Source organism: Chinchilla lanigera, unplaced genomic scaffold (assembly GCF_000276665.1).
Source record: "Chinchilla lanigera isolate Chin_1 unplaced genomic scaffold, ChiLan1.0 scaffold00104, whole genome shotgun sequence".
Taxonomy (NCBI): Eukaryota; Metazoa; Chordata; class Mammalia; order Rodentia; family Chinchillidae; genus Chinchilla; species Chinchilla lanigera.
The window spans coordinates 6,269,417-6,288,973 of record NW_004955505.1 but is presented as its reverse complement, the minus strand read 5'-3'; the positions used below and the strand labels follow the sequence as shown (position 1 = coordinate 6,288,973).

General features: G+C 35.5%; 1 protein-coding gene across 15 annotated transcripts in view; it reads left to right on the top strand.

Annotated features, from left to right (window-relative positions):
* Nucleotides 1-19,307, top strand: part of Ccdc91 (coiled-coil domain containing 91) — a 343,525-nt gene extending 324,218 nt beyond the window's left edge. For all 15 annotated transcript variants that reach the window (XM_013505942.1, XM_005407144.2, XM_013505949.1 and 12 more), the window contains one exon: nt 18,234-19,307. In XM_013505942.1, the coding sequence (XP_013361396.1) occupies nt 18,234-18,344 (111 nt within the window). In that variant the 3' untranslated portion in view covers nt 18,345-19,307. The remainder of the gene's footprint in view (nt 1-18,233) is intronic.
* Nucleotides 19,308-19,557: the final 250 nt, after the last annotated feature.

Below are 19,557 nucleotides of genomic sequence, written 5' to 3'. Positions count from 1 at the left end.
GCAGGCACTGTGCCACTGAGCTAAATCCCCAGCCCCTCTCCTTGTTTTCTTCATGCTAAAGAAGTCACTCTGAGACAGTGGGGACACAAGTGTATGTTTAGGCAGGGGCACATTTTTCAGGGAACCATGATGTGATGTATTCTTGAGCAGAATGAATATATGAAGAAGAGCCAACGCAGTTATTGTTGGTTTGCTGAAAGTAAACTAGTATGAAAAATAACTCATCTTTCAAATATATTGTCTCCAACATTACTTACATAACCTTTGTATGTTATTTCTCAACCTTTTTCTTATATTTTGAGTAGCATAAAGATTTAAGTTATTTCTGGATACAAATTAGAGGTACAGATAACCTTTTGTAATTCAAGTGAATACTGATTTATTACACAGTCATCTATACTGGGGAAGAAATAGTATTTAATTAGGAACTATGGCAGATTGTATTTTCAAAAGTGGAAGTACTCTCCCTCCACATGAATGTGAAGTTGAACTTTATCTTCCTCAGCAAATAGTGTGATGGATTTGACTCTGCAAGAGGGTAGATTATAAAAGGCAGTAAGGCTTCCACTGAGCTCTTTTTCTCTCTCTTGAAACATAGTGAGTGAATGAGCTTTAATGCCATGTTCAGGTTTTTAACCCACAGAGTTTGTGAGCAGAGAAATGAGTGTTGGAATAAGTTGTTTTGCATCTGTAGAAATGAGTACAGGTCTATATCTCCCTTACTATCCCATAGATAGATGAGCAAGTATATACAGAAAAGGACAAGAGTTTTGCAGAGATAATTTTATGCATTCTTGGTAGAACTTGGACTCATGGAGTAACTTTTAAAGGGAATTTGTAGTTAATACTTTATATTTGAATGCACAGAAAAGAGTGAACAGAAGAGCGGTCATTTTAAAAACTGTTAAAAATAAAATACCACCCAAACAACAGAAAATGCTGCAGAAAGTGGAGAGCTCATAGACCAAGAGACCTGTAAAAGGAGTTTCCTTTAGACCCAATTAAACAGTCTTGAGGTTCCAGGCTGTTTCTGGGTTTAAAATGTTATCCAGATGATGGAGCAGTCCAGAATACTGTTATATATTCAATCTAGAAAGAGTTCAGGGTGTCACTAATTCTACAAATTCAGTTATCATAAAGTACAAGGCTGTAAACTAGAGTGATCTGTGTATTAAGTAGATCTCACTAGATTTGGACAGTAAATGAACGTCAATGAGAATTTTAGGTGTTAGCAATTAAAAATCTTGTCAAAATTTCTGCATTGCTATAAATTTCAAAATGTGTATAATTTTCAAATGATTTTATAAACTATAATTTTCTTGTATTCCCCTGTTCAGATTGAATCTCTCTCTCTCTCTCTCTCTCTCTCTCTCTATATATATATATATATATATATATAGGCAACTATCCATTATATAGTGATGCAAACTTCTTTTCATGTGATGTGATACAGTATTCGTCGATGATGTCAAATTTAAAGAGTATAGAGCACATTATAAAATATTTTGGAGCTTCTTTTCATCCTTTGACATATTATTTTTATTTTTGGCAGGCTAAGATGCCATTTAACTTCTGAAATTTTTGAAAATACATCATAAAAGAGCAATTACTAGGATAAAGTTCATCATTACTGTACCTGTTCAGTTTTTCTTGTTGCATAAACTGAGCATTCACTCACCCTTGTTCTGTGCCAGATACTGCTCTCAGTCTTGGAATTACAGAAGTAAATGCATCAGAAACCCTTTTTTTTTTTTTTTTTTTTTTTTTTTTTTTTTTTTTTTTTTAGGATTTTCTTAGGGCATTTACATTTCAGTGATGCATAAAACTGATAGTAAAGTGTTATATTTGGGGATGACAAATACCATGAGTTAGGAGCAAGATAATGCGTAAGTGATGGAGAGGAATCACTAAAGAACTGAGACGCAGACCTCAGAGATGAACTGAGATGGCATTTATCAAAAGTTTGATGTAGAGAGATGAAATCATGCAACTGTCCTGAGTAGAAAGGCTTGATGTAAAGAGAGGCTTAGAGAAAAGGAAAGGAACACAGCATAGCTGGAGCAAAGCGAGTACATGGGAAGCTCTGAAGAGATGATGTGGTAATATGTGTGTCTCTATTAGATATACCTCATATGTCTGATAAAATGTGGACTTAAAACTGAGCAGTCTTTATTTAATACATTAGGAGCTATGACAGACATTGTGAAACGAAAGGAAAATGCTCAAAAGTAAAGAGCAACTGGGGTGAGGGAAAAGAGAAAAGAAAGAAGGGGAAATTATGTATGTATGTATAAACAGGATAGCCAACACAGTTGTACTACTGACTTCTATTGATTTACTGAAAGGAACAGTTAATGATTAATTATTTGATCAATCTTGCATGTCTCTATTTGTTTTCCTGAGAAACCACTTTGAAGACATCAATACGTAATACAACATCCATTGTTAATTTGCTACCACTTAGTCTGTAACTGCATTGTTTGTATTGTTCTTATGCTATTTTGTAAATGGATATGTTTGTTAATATGTTTTCCTTCTTTTATTTTTAAAATAAATTTTTAAAAAGTATTTATCTGATGATCTTACATTGAAGGGACTCAGAAAACTACTTCAGTCCCTAGAGGGAATCAGTAGATTTTTTATCATAACAATTATTTTTGTTTTAAGATACATATATGAGAGAGGTAAAAATGATCAATGAGTTTTATGCATAAGGTATATTATAAGGATAAAAATAGAAAAAGTCAGAGTGAAAATATAAAAGTTTATGAAGGAACAAGGTGGAATTTCTAGTTTTAAAGAAGATTAATTTTTTTTAAGTGGGTAGTGGTAGGGTGTACATCAGATATATCTAAAAATGTAATTGTTCTAGTTTTTATTTCAACAATAAAAATTCCATCCTTTATAACTATTAAATAAAAAAATGTTTTATATGTCAATTTAAAATGTACAAGGGGGAATATAAAACCTAAATATTTAAAGACCAAGAATTAAAGCAATTTGAGAACAAGGTCATGGATTTGTAGTACATTAATATAGAGTTTCTCTGTTTCCTATGATGTAGTACAGTATATCTGCCTCTAACCACCACCCATTGTGGAAATGAGCATTGTTGGCCATATTTTGGTCCAGGAAAACAGTGTTGGGCTGGATCAATATAAACTCTATTTGAAGAACTTCTCAAAGTACATGGATTGGTAATATTCATTCATTTAGCAAATCTTTATTAAATACCTATCAGGAAGATAGTATTGTTGTTTTCTTGTGATAAATCATATTTGGACACTATTGATCAGTTATGGTAGCCCCACTGCCATATTTGATCTGAATTATACCACTGCATAGCTTGAATATCCATTCAGCTATGCTTAATTTATAAGCAAAACACTTGTCTCCATGAAACTTCAAATTGTCTCATTTTAGTTATGACATAATTTTATTTTAAAACATTTTCATTAAATCTCTTTCACTTTTTGAGATTTGTAGAATTATATCTAGCTTATTCATAGTCTAATCAGTGCCTGCGGTCATAATCAAGAGCAAGTTTCCAAAGCAAATAACCTTTACTTTCACGTTAAATTTTTCATTTCATTTTCCATCAGTGAGTCTCTTGCCTATAAAATATACACTACCTTTTGTATATTTATTTCCCAACTGATTTTTGCACATTTGGTTTATTTTCAAGTAATTTTACCAATCAGCCACATTTAACGTGTTTGTTGTTAATAACTAGAGTTTTAATATTTTGATTATCTGATAAATAAATTTCTCAACTGTCCATTCCCTTCCTTGCATTAACAAAGATTATAAGACTATATTGATGTATGTAACTTAAAAGTATGTTTTCTCTCTTGTAAGAGCTTGAAAATACTGTGCAAAAAATACAACCACTAAAATTACCCTTATTAGTCATTTACTGTGTTCCCCCTGCTCCTAGCCTCTTTTTAGGGGGAGATAGAGATAAGATAATAGAGTAATAAAAACTATATTTTATTTTATTTTCTGGTACCAGGAATTGAACTCACAACCTTGCACTTGCCAGGCAGGCGCTATGCCACTGAGCTACATCCCCAGCCCAAGAACCATATTTTAAAATGTGGCTTTACTGTGATTTTTTTCAAGTTTTATTTGAAAAGTGTTTAAGCTTTCCAGTAGCTTTATTTTGTGTCTGGGCAACAGAAGTACTATGTTGTCTTTATCACATATGAATCTGTTTGGACAATTTTCTATTTGAATTTTTTGTTCACACATGTTTTCCTATGCTTTTATATATACTGGGATCTAAGTAGTCCTTTACTAGTTTATTTTTGTTATGCAACTTAAAGTTTATCTAAAAAGGTAATCTTTCTATAGATATTACTTTCATGAAGTCCTCATCTGTCATAAATTTGTGTACATTAATTCAGAGTGGCAATATGAGTTTAAACTTCGGAGTTGAGGTTTACATGTTCTAAGCATGATTTTACTACTACTGATGGTTAGACATAGAAATTTTTGATGTTTTAATTTCTGTATCTTTAAAATAAAAATAATACTTATAATTTATTTTATGCTTCCATTCTACTCTTTAGACTCCCTTTGAAAATAGTAAATGAGCCTGATAAAATGAAAGAATGCTAAGTCCAAATATCACTACTTTACATGACTTTATGTCCAGAGCTACATATCAGTCAGTGATCATTACAGGACATTGGCTTTTTCAGTGCAAGTAGCCTTGTGGAATATTCATCAAAGTGTAAGAGGACAGAAATGCCAGTCAGCTTTCTTTGCTTTCATTCCACTATCTGATGACTCTGCTCCACAAGGTTCGGTTGCTCCATCAAACTGAGGGTAATAACTGTGTTTCTTACATACAGGATCCGTATGGAAACTGTTGTTCACACTCTGTGGAGGCTTCTGGTGAATTTAACTAAGCAAGACTCAAGCATGACCTTTCTTTACTATGATTGGAACCTCCTTTAAAAATGCATACCAGATTGGTACTTTTTAGTCTTACATAAGTCAGTGAACTTTTGGTAATGCTACATTTGAGGAAGACTGCTGCAGAGATCTCTAAGGTCAGCATTATGTAGTCTTCTTCCTTGCCCAAGAGTAACCCAGTTTACCCCACTTCTTCACCTAACCAACCTCAACAAAGTAGGACACTTAATTCATTTTTATCTAGAGTTCTTCAGTTGCTAAAAGACTATTTTGTAAAGTTTGTGTTTTTGAATATATTCACCATAAATATAGTTGAGTGTTTTATAAAAACAGGGGAAGTGAGACCTTAATGTACCTTTTGACTGCTGGATTTTCATAAGAAAATAGATAGGACCTCCAGATAATCAGAAAATATAGTTGACCTAGCAGTGTGGCACACTTATGTTTAAAAGATGTTTAATGTGTACAGTTCTGTTCAGTGTAGCTGTTCTGGTATTTCCTGACCGTTGCATTCCATAATGTCTTTTATTTAGAGAAATCTGGAGATATATCAGCCAAACAATCTTTATTTTTCATCCAAGCATAGTGATACTTACACAGTATATGAAGTAACAAATCATTCATATAAGCCACACTTATGGAACTTTATATAATAGTGGCATTTGACTCACTACACATTTAGATGACTTAGTCCTTCCGTTTCCTTTTATACTGTCATTTGTTTACATTAAAACATAGAATAAGGAAATGAACCTTGATAAGTGGGGTCCTCAGAGAGTGCCCTGTGCAGAGTGGACCATGCAGCAGCATAGACAGGGCTGTGTGCCAATCTCAGTTGTATTTTGGTACTGTCCTAATTGTCCTTACAGATACTTCTAAAAACAAAGCTGTCCTCTTTCCCATATTAATCTTATTTCCTAGCTCCAATGCATTAATAATTATACCTAACAAAAATAGGCTATGTGACAAATTTAAGTAACTTTTGCCAGATTTTCTTCTGAATCTTTCTCACCTCTAAAATATAGATGAAAGTGAGAAATATTATCAATTGAGATAGTATCTTAGGACACAGATAATTGGGGTCCTTTCCCCAAGAATCATATTTACAACTGTGTACTTGGTGTAAAGGAGGAAAATCAAATGTGGTAAGCTAGTGTTGTTTAGTTAACAAAAGAGAGTAACAAAACAGAAAAGAAAGGCATGTAATAGCTTTTTTGGGCCAGCCTCACAAATTTATAAAATTTCCTTCCAAATGCCACCAGTTTTGCTTTGCAATGCTCCAAAGACGTTAACAGAACAGAAAGCTCACTGGTGTTCCTTAACTTGGATTTGTTAGCATTATTGAATTGTCCCATTGTGGGAAAAGCCTTCTAGCATTGCCTATACTGTATTGTGGCGTTTTCATCTCAATGAGAAGAATATATAATTAGAAGTATGAGTTTTTTAATTTCCTGGATTACTACCGAGCTTGTTATTTATTGTAAGTATAAACAGGCAAGTAATTTCACCTCTCTGGGACCCAGTTCCCTCATCATAGAATAGATATAAAACTTCTGTTCACTTATGTAGGATGCTACGAGAACGAGATGAGTTAGTACTTGTAAAGTGCTTAGCACTCTGCCTGGAATGGAACTGGCTCACTTTCAGTGTTTCCTGTTAAAGCTTTGTTGTTACTGGTATGAGTTTTCCTAACTCTGGTTTTGACCAGAATTAATTTAAAAATCTCTTTGTTCCAAAGGGGTTTGTGGCAAGCCAAAATGTATGTCCTGTTAAAAATCAGGTTAAATAGAAAGTGAGCCTCAAATAATGATGGTGAAGCTGATGGAGATTCAGTACAAGTACCTTAAAATCCTGTCTGCCTATCCAAGTTGTCCTGCTGAGTTGATTTAGAGTTCTGTGGGACAATCCTATCATATTTTATCCATAATATTTATAATTTTAAGTTTGTAGGAGCCTTAAATTTCTTTCCAGACATCAGAAGTTAAATGTTTATTTAAGAAAATTTCATTGCTATACCTTTCATCTAAAAATAAAACCTTTTTAGTTTTCTTTTTTTGCCTGTTACGCTCTTCTAAGTTGTAGCTGCAAATATTCTATGTAGCAGAAAAAAGGGGGGAAGAAGAGCTACTTGCTAATACAAGAGAAACATACACTTTCATATTCAGGTGATCAGAAAGCTTGATCATTATAATTATTCACGGACTCTTAAAACAATTATAGGTGATTATAGTCTATAAGTTTCGTAGCCCTCAAGTTAAAATTTCCAACTCTCCAGAAATTTCACTCTTACTCATTTAGCATTTTGACCTTGTTTTTAAATTCTTGAGCTTATAGTCTTAAAAACTGCGTTTTTAATTTTGTTGTGATAGTAGATAAGCACAGTGTAAACTTGATACCTTTAATACATGGCATTTATATTTCTAAGCTTGTAACAGAAATTAAAAGTAAGAATGGCACAAGCAAATCCACAAGTAAGCAGTTCAGAGCCAGTAGAAAAGTTAAGCAAAGTCATAAATGATTCAGAATCTGTTTTGAGATTAGTACTGACTTAGGCTAACAAGTGGCTGCTGAAGCTCCAGCAATCACATTTGTGATGGAGGAGGGAGGAAAAAATGTAAGAAATGAAACCAAGAGAAAAACAGGCAGCTGCTCCAGGTTTAAGGCACTGTGTTGGAGACCACCCCACTGATTTCTCCTCAGATTCCTTTGGCTCCTCCTGGCTGGAAGAGAGTGCTGGGAATGATGGGTATGTGTGTTGTTCTTAGAGTTACTGGAAGCTTGGTACAGAGAGAGAAAAGTATGCATATTGGAGAGACCACTCTCCAGCTTTGACGTAGTTCCTAAGCTTTGGGGGAGTATTTAGAGTTTGTTATCTTTTCAGCATATTTGTGCAGGTGTTGTTGCCATTTTTTGACAGTAACATCAAACTTCAGCTTTCTTAAGTGAAAACAACCCTCTTTTAATTTGTGTACCAAAGGAAGGACATTAAGATTCTCTTATATTCCTAGATCCAGCTGGGAGGCTGTACAGATTTTAAGAGGACTGACACGGAGGATGTTTCCCTACTTGGTTCCCTTGGTGGGATAAATCTATTTTAAAATGTGTCAGACGGATGCTATTTTTCAAGGCTTCAGTGATCAAGTACACACCATAAAATCTTGAATGATAAGAAAGGGCAGCACAGTTTATTTAGAGTCTATTCATAGTAAGTTCCATTTAATTAATTGATCCTTTCTTCCATTGGTTCAGTTTTGGATGCTCAGGAATTTGAGTTCCTCCTGGAAATCCTGTATGCATCCCAGCTGTGGAGCAGCTTGCACTTCTGTACTTTGACACTTTTGTCAGTGGTGGGATTGTGAGTGTAAGCCCACAGAGACTTTGCAAGCCTGGAGGCAGCAAAACCAAGGCAAGATCAGTGCCACGTACATACTGCCTGTTTCTCTGTCTTTCATTGTGAGCCTAGGGCGAAGTTTTTTTTCTTTTTTTTTTTTTTTTTTTGTTTTTCTCAGGTACCGGGAACCGAACTCACGACCTTGCGCTTGCCAGTCAGGCGCTTTTGCCGCTGAGCTAAATCCCCAGCCCCCTAGGGCGAAGTTTTATGCTGTTCTTGTATATAACCTCCGAAGTTTGCCAGTTCGCTAAGGCAACGGTTTCTTAAATAACATATTAAATGTTCTGGTTTTCCTTTAATTTTTTTGTTGTATTTTCAGAGAACCTATTGTCTGTTAATGTAGTGAAAGCTTTGACTGAGTCTACTGTTTGTGAAGAGACGATAATTACATGATATAATTACCACATCTACAGGGATTTTGGCACCTTAAAAAGTGCCACTTTTTGCACTAGTGTAATGCAGTGCAAAAAACTCCTGCATGTTTGTAGCAAAATAGGGATTACATCAAGGCACCCAGTCATAACCGCAGTTCTTCTGTAGTTGTCATACACACCTGGATTTAAGTCCTGGGTCTGCACATGGGCAAGTCATAGCCTCACTAAGCATTAGCAGCCTTATCACTGCTATCAAGAGAATAAAAGTGTGATAATACATAGTAGCTGTCTCCCAGTGATGCCCTGCCCTACGTAAGCTCCGGCCCCTGAGGATAGGCCTGACAGGTGAGGTTGTAGCTTCTGTCTTGTGTGTTCTCTCATTTTGTTGGTACATTCTTGCTATCTTCTTTTCTCTTCGATTACCTCCTTTGAGAGAAGCCCATTGCTGTACCATTAGGAGGCCTTGTGTGAAGGCTTGCATGGGCTGTACTGGAAGTAGGTACTTGGACACTGGCGAGAGCAGTTAAGTGAGCTTGGAAGCAGACCCTTTCCCATTTTAAGTTTTCAGTGAATTAGAACAGCAGCCTATAACTTGATTGCAGCCTCTTTAGAGAATGTGAGCCAGAGGCACTCCAGTGAGCCGTGTCCAGTTTCCTGACCTACAGAAACTGTGAGATGATAAATATTTTGGTTTGAACCACTAAGTTATGGGGTGAGTTGTTGCACAGCATTAAATAACTAATATAACACATGAAGAGGTTTACTAACACTATTCAAAAAACAAGAAGAGGTCAGACTTAGCCCAGCATTACAGGATTAGTATTCATTGTGTGCTGCAAAGTCATTCCCCATACATGTTTGCAAAGAACTCAAGAACAAGACTTATAGACAGCCCCTTGCTTGTTTTTGTAGACTGAAACATGTAAGTCAGAATATGAGTTATATGAGAATTTGAAGATAGCATAGACAGCCTCCTTCCCTGGCCAACTGCTGCCAGTAGCTTACCGAATGAGATAAGGCAGTATCCAAGGTGGTGTGCCTGAGTGTGAGAGTCACATACACAGTCATTTATTTTGCCCACATGACTAGTGAAGAATAAAAATGGTTACTCCCCTTTCCCAGTGGATTCTATGCCACTTTGGAATAAAAAGGCAGAACTGCCCAAATATGTAGAACTTACTTCAGATGATTCAAAAACAGAGAATTCACTTCCAAAAACAAAAGACATTTCTTTAATTGTGGCCAGTGGGGTTTAAGACTCTTTATACCCGTTTTTCATTTACTCTAAAAGAGCATCTGTAATTCATCTTGCAATACTGGAAAGTTGCACTGCTTCTTTCTGTGTTAACATTTTTGAGTTAACTAGATAGATGTTAAATATACTTCAAAGTCTAACAGTATTCTGAAGGAGAATAAGAGACATGAACTCTGGATTCACAGTGCTGATGGGACATGGATGGTGGCCTGTGAATTTTGGTAGAAGATCAGGCCTATACTTTTTAAGTTCAAATATGAGGCAATTGGCAGTGCCTTAGTTCAAACCACTACCCAAATTGTATTGAATCTTTTAGAGTCTGTTTTTCTAAACATGTATTTTGTGTAACCCTGTTATCCTGAAGTTGATTCAAAGTCTCTTTCAACATGATTTACAGTAATGGCAAATTTATATTCCCAGAGAGGGGATTTCATGTCTAACTTTCATCTTTGCATACAGTATAACCCTCTCAGGTCAAAGTTACTTACCTGAAAATACAAAGAAAAGACTGTTTTAAGAGAAACTCTTTATAGTGAGTGTACAAGTAATAAAATAGTACTAGAGAATTTTCAGTAATACAACCAGTAATATTACAGATAAATCTCAATTTTCTTAAGCTTCAGTGATGAGGAACAAAATTTAAGAATATAAAAGGAAAAGTGAGATGAGGTATTCAACACAAAAATGTTGAAATAGCACAATAAAAATAACCATCACTTAAGAATAACTCGATCTTAAGGTTTATTAACTCTTCTGTGATGATTTCATAAAACAAGGTGGCGTTTACCATTATGTGTGCATGTTAAGTTTAAAATCTGTCCATGTTCTACTTTCTTCATGGATACATGCAATTGAAGGCAGCCGTGCCATCTTACCCAGAGCAGCTGTCAGTACTTCTTGGCCACATCTCAGTGCTCTAGGGATGAGTCTCTTTTGGGCAAGCTCAAAACATGGAGGCCGTGCCATTTCTGTGTACTTTGTGCTTCTTCTTGGTACATTAATAAAATTCTTTTGTTGTTCTTGGTTTTTTTTTGAGACAAGGTCTCACTATGTAGCCTGGCCACAATTAAAGAAATGTCTTTTATTTTTGGGAGTGAATTCTCTGTTTTTGAATCATCTGAAGTAATTGGAACAATAGAGTTCCAATTTGGAGCAATCCTCATGCCTCGGCCTTCCAAATGCTAGAATTACAGGTGTGCACCACCATGCCCAGCTTGGATTCTTGAGCAGAAATAAGCTCAGACTAATATATCTAATGCATTTTAAAGCAGTAGATTTTTTTTCAGCATATGTGGACATACAAAGAATGTAAAATCAGTCTTTACCACCAGAGAATCTGTTTTTCACATCTGCAAAACATAAAGATCAGACTGAGCAGTCTCAAATCTCTTACCATTAAAATTCCATGATTGTCTATTATTCTAGGAAAAATGGAATTAAGTTCCATTTTGCAATTTCTGTTTGGGTCTAGAAGAACTCATGAAACTAATTTGTAGGTTATTTTCCAAAATATGCTTTATGTGCATATGAATGTGTGCTTCTAAGACTTAAAAAGTTTGGGAAACACTACCTGTGCAGTGACCATTTTGGAAATTCACAATGCCTGTTAGCACAAAAGCCTGAGAAATCCTGTGAAAAATGGAACATTTTTAATCCTGCATTTCCCACATTTATTTTTTAAAACTCCTTTAAAAAAATAAAAGATCAACAAACACAGAGCACAGAGTGCACAGAAACGGCACCTCATGGCACCCTTGACAGAATGGAAAGGCATGGTGCAAGTTTCCTGAGGCTGCTGTTCTAACTTGCCACAAAGTGTGTAGCTTAAAGCAAGAGGTTCATACTTTCCCAGTTTTGGAGGCACAAAACAAAATCATGACATCAGAAGGGCCCTCCTGTCTCTGAAGTCTTTGGGGCAGTCCGTTCTCTGCCTCTGTCTTAGTTTCTGATGACAGCTAACAGTCTTGGTCATCCCTTGGATGACAGTTAATGTCACTTTAGTCCTCACCTTCCTACATGGTCTCTTCTGTTATGTCTTTCTCTGTTTTTTCTGACAAGGACAGCAATATAGGGCCCACCCAAATCTAGTAAGAACTCATTTGAACTTACATCTTACATCTGCAGAGGTCCCACTTTGAAATAAGGTCATATCCACATTTAGTTCACTTTAAGGTTGAACTAAAATTCTTGTCTGTGGAGAGTTGGACTTAAACATATCTTTCATGAGGACACAGTTCAGCCCACTGCCATAATTACCTCTTGAACCTCTTAGCCCACTACACTTCTCCCAGGTCATGTGTGAGAATGCCTGGGGCCTTGCTTTTCTCTTTTGTCTGCATTCATTCCTATGAATGTTCATCTCTGTGTTAAATTTCTTTATGCAGATGATTTCCAAATTTGTAACCCTAGTCCTAATCACCCCTGAATTGCAAACTCTTAGATCTAATAACTCCAACATGTCTAATAAGAGTAAGCACATTTATCATCTCCAAAAACAACTCTGTTTTCCCTCTGGCCAACTCACTCCTGCTCCATTCCATCACATCAGGAAATGGCACATCATTCTAAGGATCGCCTTTTATTGGCTTTTCCTTTCATCTACACTTATGATCCATCAGCAATTCCAGTTGGATCTATCTCAATAATTCTGAACCTGACCCACTTTCTTTCCTCCATCGTCAGGTTCTGGTCAGATTTACCCTGTCTAGTTCTAAGAGTCTCCTAACGGTTTTCTGCAGTTGCTCTTTTCCTTTACTGGCTGTTATCCACACAGTAACAAGTGTGATGTTTTTCAGACCCAAGTATGGCCACACTCCTGCTCAGAACTCTCCAGTGTCTTCCCATAGAAGCACAAGATAACCGGCCTTGGTCTGTTTCTTTGAGCCTCTCTCCTGCCAGTCTCTTCCCCTTGCCACTCTGCTCCATCCAGCGCTACTGCATTTCTTTCCACTCTTCGGCAAACCAGGCCTGAGCTGCTTTTGGACTTTTCCCTTGCTGTTGACCTGCCTTGAAATTCTTTCCTGTTGGTTTTGTGTGCCTCCTCTTCTAACTTCTTTCAAGGCTCTTATCTCTCTTCTCCAGGTGGTCTCTCCTAATCATCCTCAGCAAAAGATCTCCCTCCATTTGTAACTCTTTATTGTTTTTAATAGTACTGGTCTTCACTTGAAAGGTGAACTTGTCTCCTCAAATTAAAATATAAATGCTATAAGAGCAGAGAATTCTGTGAAAACATATACATACTGATGTGCAAATGGTTGAATGACCCATGTCATCAGGCTTCTACACTAGATTCAGTACTCTTTAGTCCCTAAATAGCTCTGTGTCTTTGTTTTTGCTAATCTGCTTTCTCTGAAACATTTCCACATTTGTCTAAGGAAAGGCTCCCAAACTGCTGAAAGCCTGTTCAAGTCCGAGGGTTGATTTTCTCTGCTGCGCTCTCCCACCATCGCCTGTCCCTCTCTGGTCCTCTTTAGATTCAGTCTTTATTACATGTGTTAGACACTAATTGTCCTCTACTTGTTACAATAGGTGTTTCTTTGAGATCACAAACCTCTTAAAGACAGGCACAGTGTTATAGATATTGTTGCCAAGGCCTCAGAGCATTGATATGCAAATTGTGGGCAGTCTTGATGTTTTTATTGATGCACTGATTGATCAGTTGATTAATTGAGTCTTTTCAATTTCAAAACATATAAATAAAATAGCAGTTTAAATAGATGTATTTTTGGTTAGCACAAAGAACATAACATAAAGTCAGAAAAAGAAGGGGCTGGGGATTTAGCTCAGCGGCAAAAGTGCCTGCCTGGCAAGTGCAAGGTCGTGAGTTCGGTTCCCGGTACCGGAGAAAAACCAAAAAAAAAAAAAAAAAGTCAGAAAAAGAGCCATTCCTATCCAAATAGGATTAAAAAGTACAGCATAGTAATAAAAGACTGAAGAACTATTTCATATCTCTTGGAAGGTAAATAATCCTTCTTAACCAGTATGATGATGTTAGCTGGAAAATCTGCCAGTGTGCTTTCAGTCCCAGATCATCCTGTTTGACCTTTCTTTAATGCCCATGGAAAAACTTCTTAGTCACTGTGAAAACTGAGTCCATAAAACTTGTTATTACTAAACTGATAACATTTGGTATGAATCACTTTCCATCAGTGTCTTTGCCGGCTATCTATTCTGGCTTTTTTGAAAAGTGAAATAATTTTTAAGCTTAGATTTAAAATATGCTGGAGTATAGTTTGGAAAAGTAACATAGATGTAGGTAAACCCACTACTTTCATATTTCTTGATATATTTTGTTTGTAGAAGCTCAAAAGATCCTGATGAAAGCATAATTAGTACAAAGTATGTTATGTGTGTGTGCATACACATGTGTGCATGCATACCTGTGCAGTGTGTATTTAAAAAATTATGTGTCAGGAGTTTGGAGTTGTGAACAGTGTTTTTAATGAATAATACCATTAAAATAAACCAGTGTCTATAATTGACCATCCTTCATGTTGAATTTTGATGACTATGAAATAAAAGCTTAAAGTCAAGAGATGTTTTATTTTCCTTTTTTTCTTTTGCTATGGTGTGAAACACTAATGGAAAGGTAAATCAAATACATGAACTTCTTGGGAAGTCAGATATTCTCTTTCCCTGCTAAGCTTGTTAAAATCAACAGTTTTGAATAAGTAGAGTGTGCTTTAAAATGGCTTTCAGCAGTGTGCCAGCAGACTGAAAAGCTGGTAAAGAGTGAAAAGAGATTTGTAAAATCTAGGTATCTATTTCAGTGACTTAAGAATTTCCAGTGGTTTTTTCCGGTATCTATAAGTTGAAGCAGCAAAACTGAGAGGGAAACAATGCAGTTAGAACTACACTACCGTGAAGAAATGTTAAACCCCACATCCAAAAATATTTGCCACCACTACTCTGGACACAATATCTGTCAGGATTATGTCATAGAGGACAAATGTGTGATCCACTCTGAGGTGAAAGCCACAAATACAGAATTAAGCCCCATTTTCAAGGAGAAAACGTTGGATATTTACTAAAATTCGTCTTTCCTTAATAAAGGATAATAAGGTCATGCCTAATGAAGCAAAACTGTTGAAATTCAGGAATTAGCCAAGAACATCCATTTGATATGCTTGTTTCAGAAAGAGGAATTTGACATCCCTATAAGAGAAAAGCCGATGCAGTATTCCCTCACAGGCATGATGCCATGTCCACACCACTAAGGACCTACCAAGTTAGAAGGTGACACACCTACCCGTTTCCTTCTTCCTTCTCATAGAGTACTGTATTACTTTGTTGCCTGCTAAGTGTTGAACTCCTGTTTATTGGGTGGATTCTTGCCTTCAGGAAGTTCTGGAGAGGTGTGGTAGGAGATGCGAAATGAGCCTGGGCAGCTGCCTGAAACCAAAACCAGGCAGAAATTCCAGGGCAACTTTTAACCTGAGCAAGAGGAGAGAAGCACGTCTGATTAAATGGAAATCATTGCACTTTCTGTCCTTATCCATACCCTTGTTTTTAAATTGCAGAATTCTGATTCTGTGCATGCATCAGATGATGTATGCAGCAGCTGCACAATGACTGCTAGTCATACACTGAGAATTTGCACCGCATGCCCTCAGAAAAGTTTCTTTTTTCTAATGCCCATCATTCTAAGATAGGAAGTAAAATGTGTTTCTAACAGAGCATCTGATTGTTATGAGGGATTTCTGGAAGGTTTCGAATTGTTAAAGCTAGCACGTGTGCTGTATGTACAGCAGGAAGTGTGATAAGAACACCCATGAACCTGCCACACAATCTGTGCCTCACATCCTGCCTTACTCCACCCTCCAAATACATCTGCCTTTGGTTCTCTTGCCTGTGTGTGTGATTCAAAGTAACATACTTCTGAGGCTTGCTTGTTTGTGTGTGTGTGTGTTTTATGAAAAAATAGTGTGGTGCTGTCTCTAATCTGTTCACTGTCTTCTAAAAATAAACATTCAAGCATCTACTAATACTCTGAAATGCTGTACATTGGGAGTATATGACATATTAAGATTTATTATACACTCTAGTAAGCTAGCATTATATTAGTGTAGAGATTGGTGAATTGTCCAAGGGAAACGGAGAACCGAAAGACAGACTTCTGCATATTTGGAATCCTGATTTATGGTTAGAAGTAGCATTATAGGTAACACATTCTTTGGCTCAAGCAATTATATTAACACATAAATACAGAAGAATGTGCTGAGGGTGTTCATTACAACTGGTGATAAAAGTATGAGGAATAATTAAATGTCTATAAATAATGCTTTTTCAATAAATTAAGAAATTATATCAGTTACATGATTAATTGTAAATATACAATGGAAAATTGTATAGCTACGTAAAAGGAGAAAACTGACCTTGTCATACCTGGCAGTCAGGACTGATACTTGGTATGCTCACTCTAGAAAGCAGTTTGGTAATGCCTGTTTCAGTGTTCAGTGTACAGATCTTGTGCCATAGAAATTCCACGTATCAGAATCTGTCCAGGAGAAACCCTCCAACATCTTCTGAAAGGCGTGCATTCATTATTTTAAATTTCCTTATTGTTTCAAAAACAACAAATTTAGGATAAATTTGCGTATCTGTTAATGAGAGAGTGGCTAAATAAATTATGGAATTATTCAAGCACTTATTTTAAATGAAATGAATTCCAGAAATGCAATGGAATGAAGTGAATATGTGAACTCTCCTATTCACATAATAATTACCAGATTAGGGCCAAGCATTTTTTAAGGTTTATCATTAAACGCTTGAAAGCATGCATGGGTAGACTGAAATCACTGGGGAATGAACAGAAACTGAGAGTTGGGACATTCTTTTATACTGTTGGAATTTTGACCAAGTGTAGAGTAATTTAAAAGCTGCAAATATTGAACTTTCAATCTGTTTTACATATATTGAAATGACTTAAAAATCCCATCTTTCCTAATCTGTCACATTACAGTGGAGCATGCTTCTACTCATAGCATCAAAAATAAATGTGTCATTTCCTAGTCATCTCTTGCTCTGTTAGGATTATGAATGTACTGGTTCATTCAACTCAGCAAATAGTTATTGTCTAATATGTTCCAGATCTTCTTGCAGATGATAGTTATGATGTAGTTAGCAAGACAGCTAAGATTTGGACTCTCTTGAGACAGAAATGTTAAGTATTTTCTTGTTTAATAGAGCCTGTAAACCAGAAGAAATATATTTACCTGAAGGTGACATCCAGTAGAGGAAGAAGGGAAAAGAGACAAGGAGGAAAAAAAAGGATAAGCAGAAATCCTATTTCTCTACATACGTTAAAAGCTCAGAATGCCAAAATTGAAGAGTCAGTGTTTTTACCTGACCATTTGGCTCAGTATGAATTCCTTTAACTCTTAGGATACTTGAGAATTTTAATCTTCCAGTTTTTCAGCCATTTTGAATATCAAAAGATTGTCAGAGGATATATAATTTAAGAAATAACTATTGTTTGGATTGACCTTTTTCCCCAGTTTTGTTGGAAGTTTTGCAAGAATATGTGAACTTACAGATACAATAGGCACATATTTTGTAATGGAATTTATTTGGCTTTCTTTTGAATTCTTTCATTGTTCCATAATTTGTAGGTAGTATGTTGTCACTTTATTCTTACTTGATGATTAACTTTAGAATTAGAAAAATTTCTTCATGTGTTCACTAATCTTTAGCCCTCTGAAAGTTCTTTATTATATATAACCCAAATATCTACTTAATCTTTTTTCTTTGCTGTATGTATTTATTATTGATATGTTGAAATAATCCAAATAAAAGGTATCTACTGTAACAGGAGAACCAGGTCTAATAAGCTTCAAGGTATATTAAAATGACTTTTTAAAAATTCTATTTTTCTTTTTTAAAATTCACCTTTCCCAAAAACATTATACAATTTTAGGAAATTATCTACCCACTTATTTGTTCTGTTACACCTTGTGATAATGTAATTATGCTGTTTTTCATTTGTTATACCTCTGTGAAATTTATATGATCTTCATGGATATTTGGTCTGAATGTTCGTTAAGAACCAGCATTTAATATTTCCTAAAAGCACTCTGCTCAAATGTACAATATCTCTCCAGTAGCCGAATATTAACATCAATTATAAAATTGTAATGCTGATCATCTTAGATGGCCAGAATAGTGACTCCAGTATCACTCAACTGAAAACATTAGATCATCTCATCGGAAAATGTTTTTTTGGAGGTTTTAGTGACATAATATTTCTTATCCTTGAACTAAATTGCTATTTTTCTCCCCCCCTCCAAATCAACAGCTTGACCAAGTCCTCCGACAGAGAAGCCTGTCCAGTTTGGAGCTGTTCCTCTCCTGCGCACAGAAACAGCTGAGTGCTCTCATAGCAACAGAGCCCCTTGATGTTGAATAAAGAGAGTGTGACAAGCTAACGCACACTGGCACTGCATCGTTCATTAGACCTCTTAACTGTAGTCTGTGATCTACAAAGATGCTTTCCGCTAGACTTTGGGGAATTGATTTCCAGCTCAAGGATAAGCCAGACCAATATTTAGAGCTATCAAGTGTTCTAATTTATTTTCTTTTATTATCTACTTTGCTTTTACTATGATTGTATTAATAGGATAGCAGCAACAGAATATAATACGATCCAAAAGCCATCAAAAATGCACTTAACAAAAATCAGTTATGTAAATTTTATAGTCTCTGGTGACCTATTATATAGTAGTTGACAAAAAGAATAAATATCTTTATGATTGTTTCATGACGATCCTTGATAAGATTCTGGAATGTAACCATGCATTATTTGATTTTAACAATAGAAATAGTGTGGATTTCATTGCTTATTTATGAACTTGAATATAAAATACTGCTGTGATAGAGAATTATTCTGATATCATGAAACTTTTTTGTGCATTTGGATCTATGTTTTCATTAGTCTACTGAAAATAATACAAATAAAAATACTATTGTAATACTAATTCAACTTTGATCTGATACACCACTACAGCTCCAGGGGTATATGTAATACAGTATGTGCTTATTTCCTAGTTCTGCTCTTCAAATGCTCTGTGAATCAATGAAGTCATTTTTCTTATGAATTGAACCACAAACCTTAGAAAGAAAATATAGCTCAACCATTTACATGAATGAGCTTATATTAGGATATAAGAAATTTCCCACTATGTCAGAATGTTCTTAATTCATGAGCAGTGAGTCAGTGCAAAATCATGAGTATTTTTAACATCAAAACCAAAATGTCAATAAAATGTATGTATGCAAATGTTTTGTCTTATTTTCTGAAATGCTTCTACTTTCATGACCTTTGTACTTTTCTGGGATTTCTCAGTGTAATTAAAAGAGCTGCAAAAACTTACTTGGCTAATTTATTTTCTGTTTTAAAGTCTTTTTTCCCCTGGTTCTCTTAATTCATTTTTAACAATTCTCAAACTTCTATATCCTTGTTGATGATTCTTTGTTTATAAATACCTTTCTTTAAGTATTCACAATATTTACTGAAAACCTTTCCATATTAATAGCTACTCAATTTTCTCTTAAAATAAAATTAAATAAATTTAAATAAAAGCTCAGATGAGCAGACTGTTGAATTTAATTACAGTATAGTG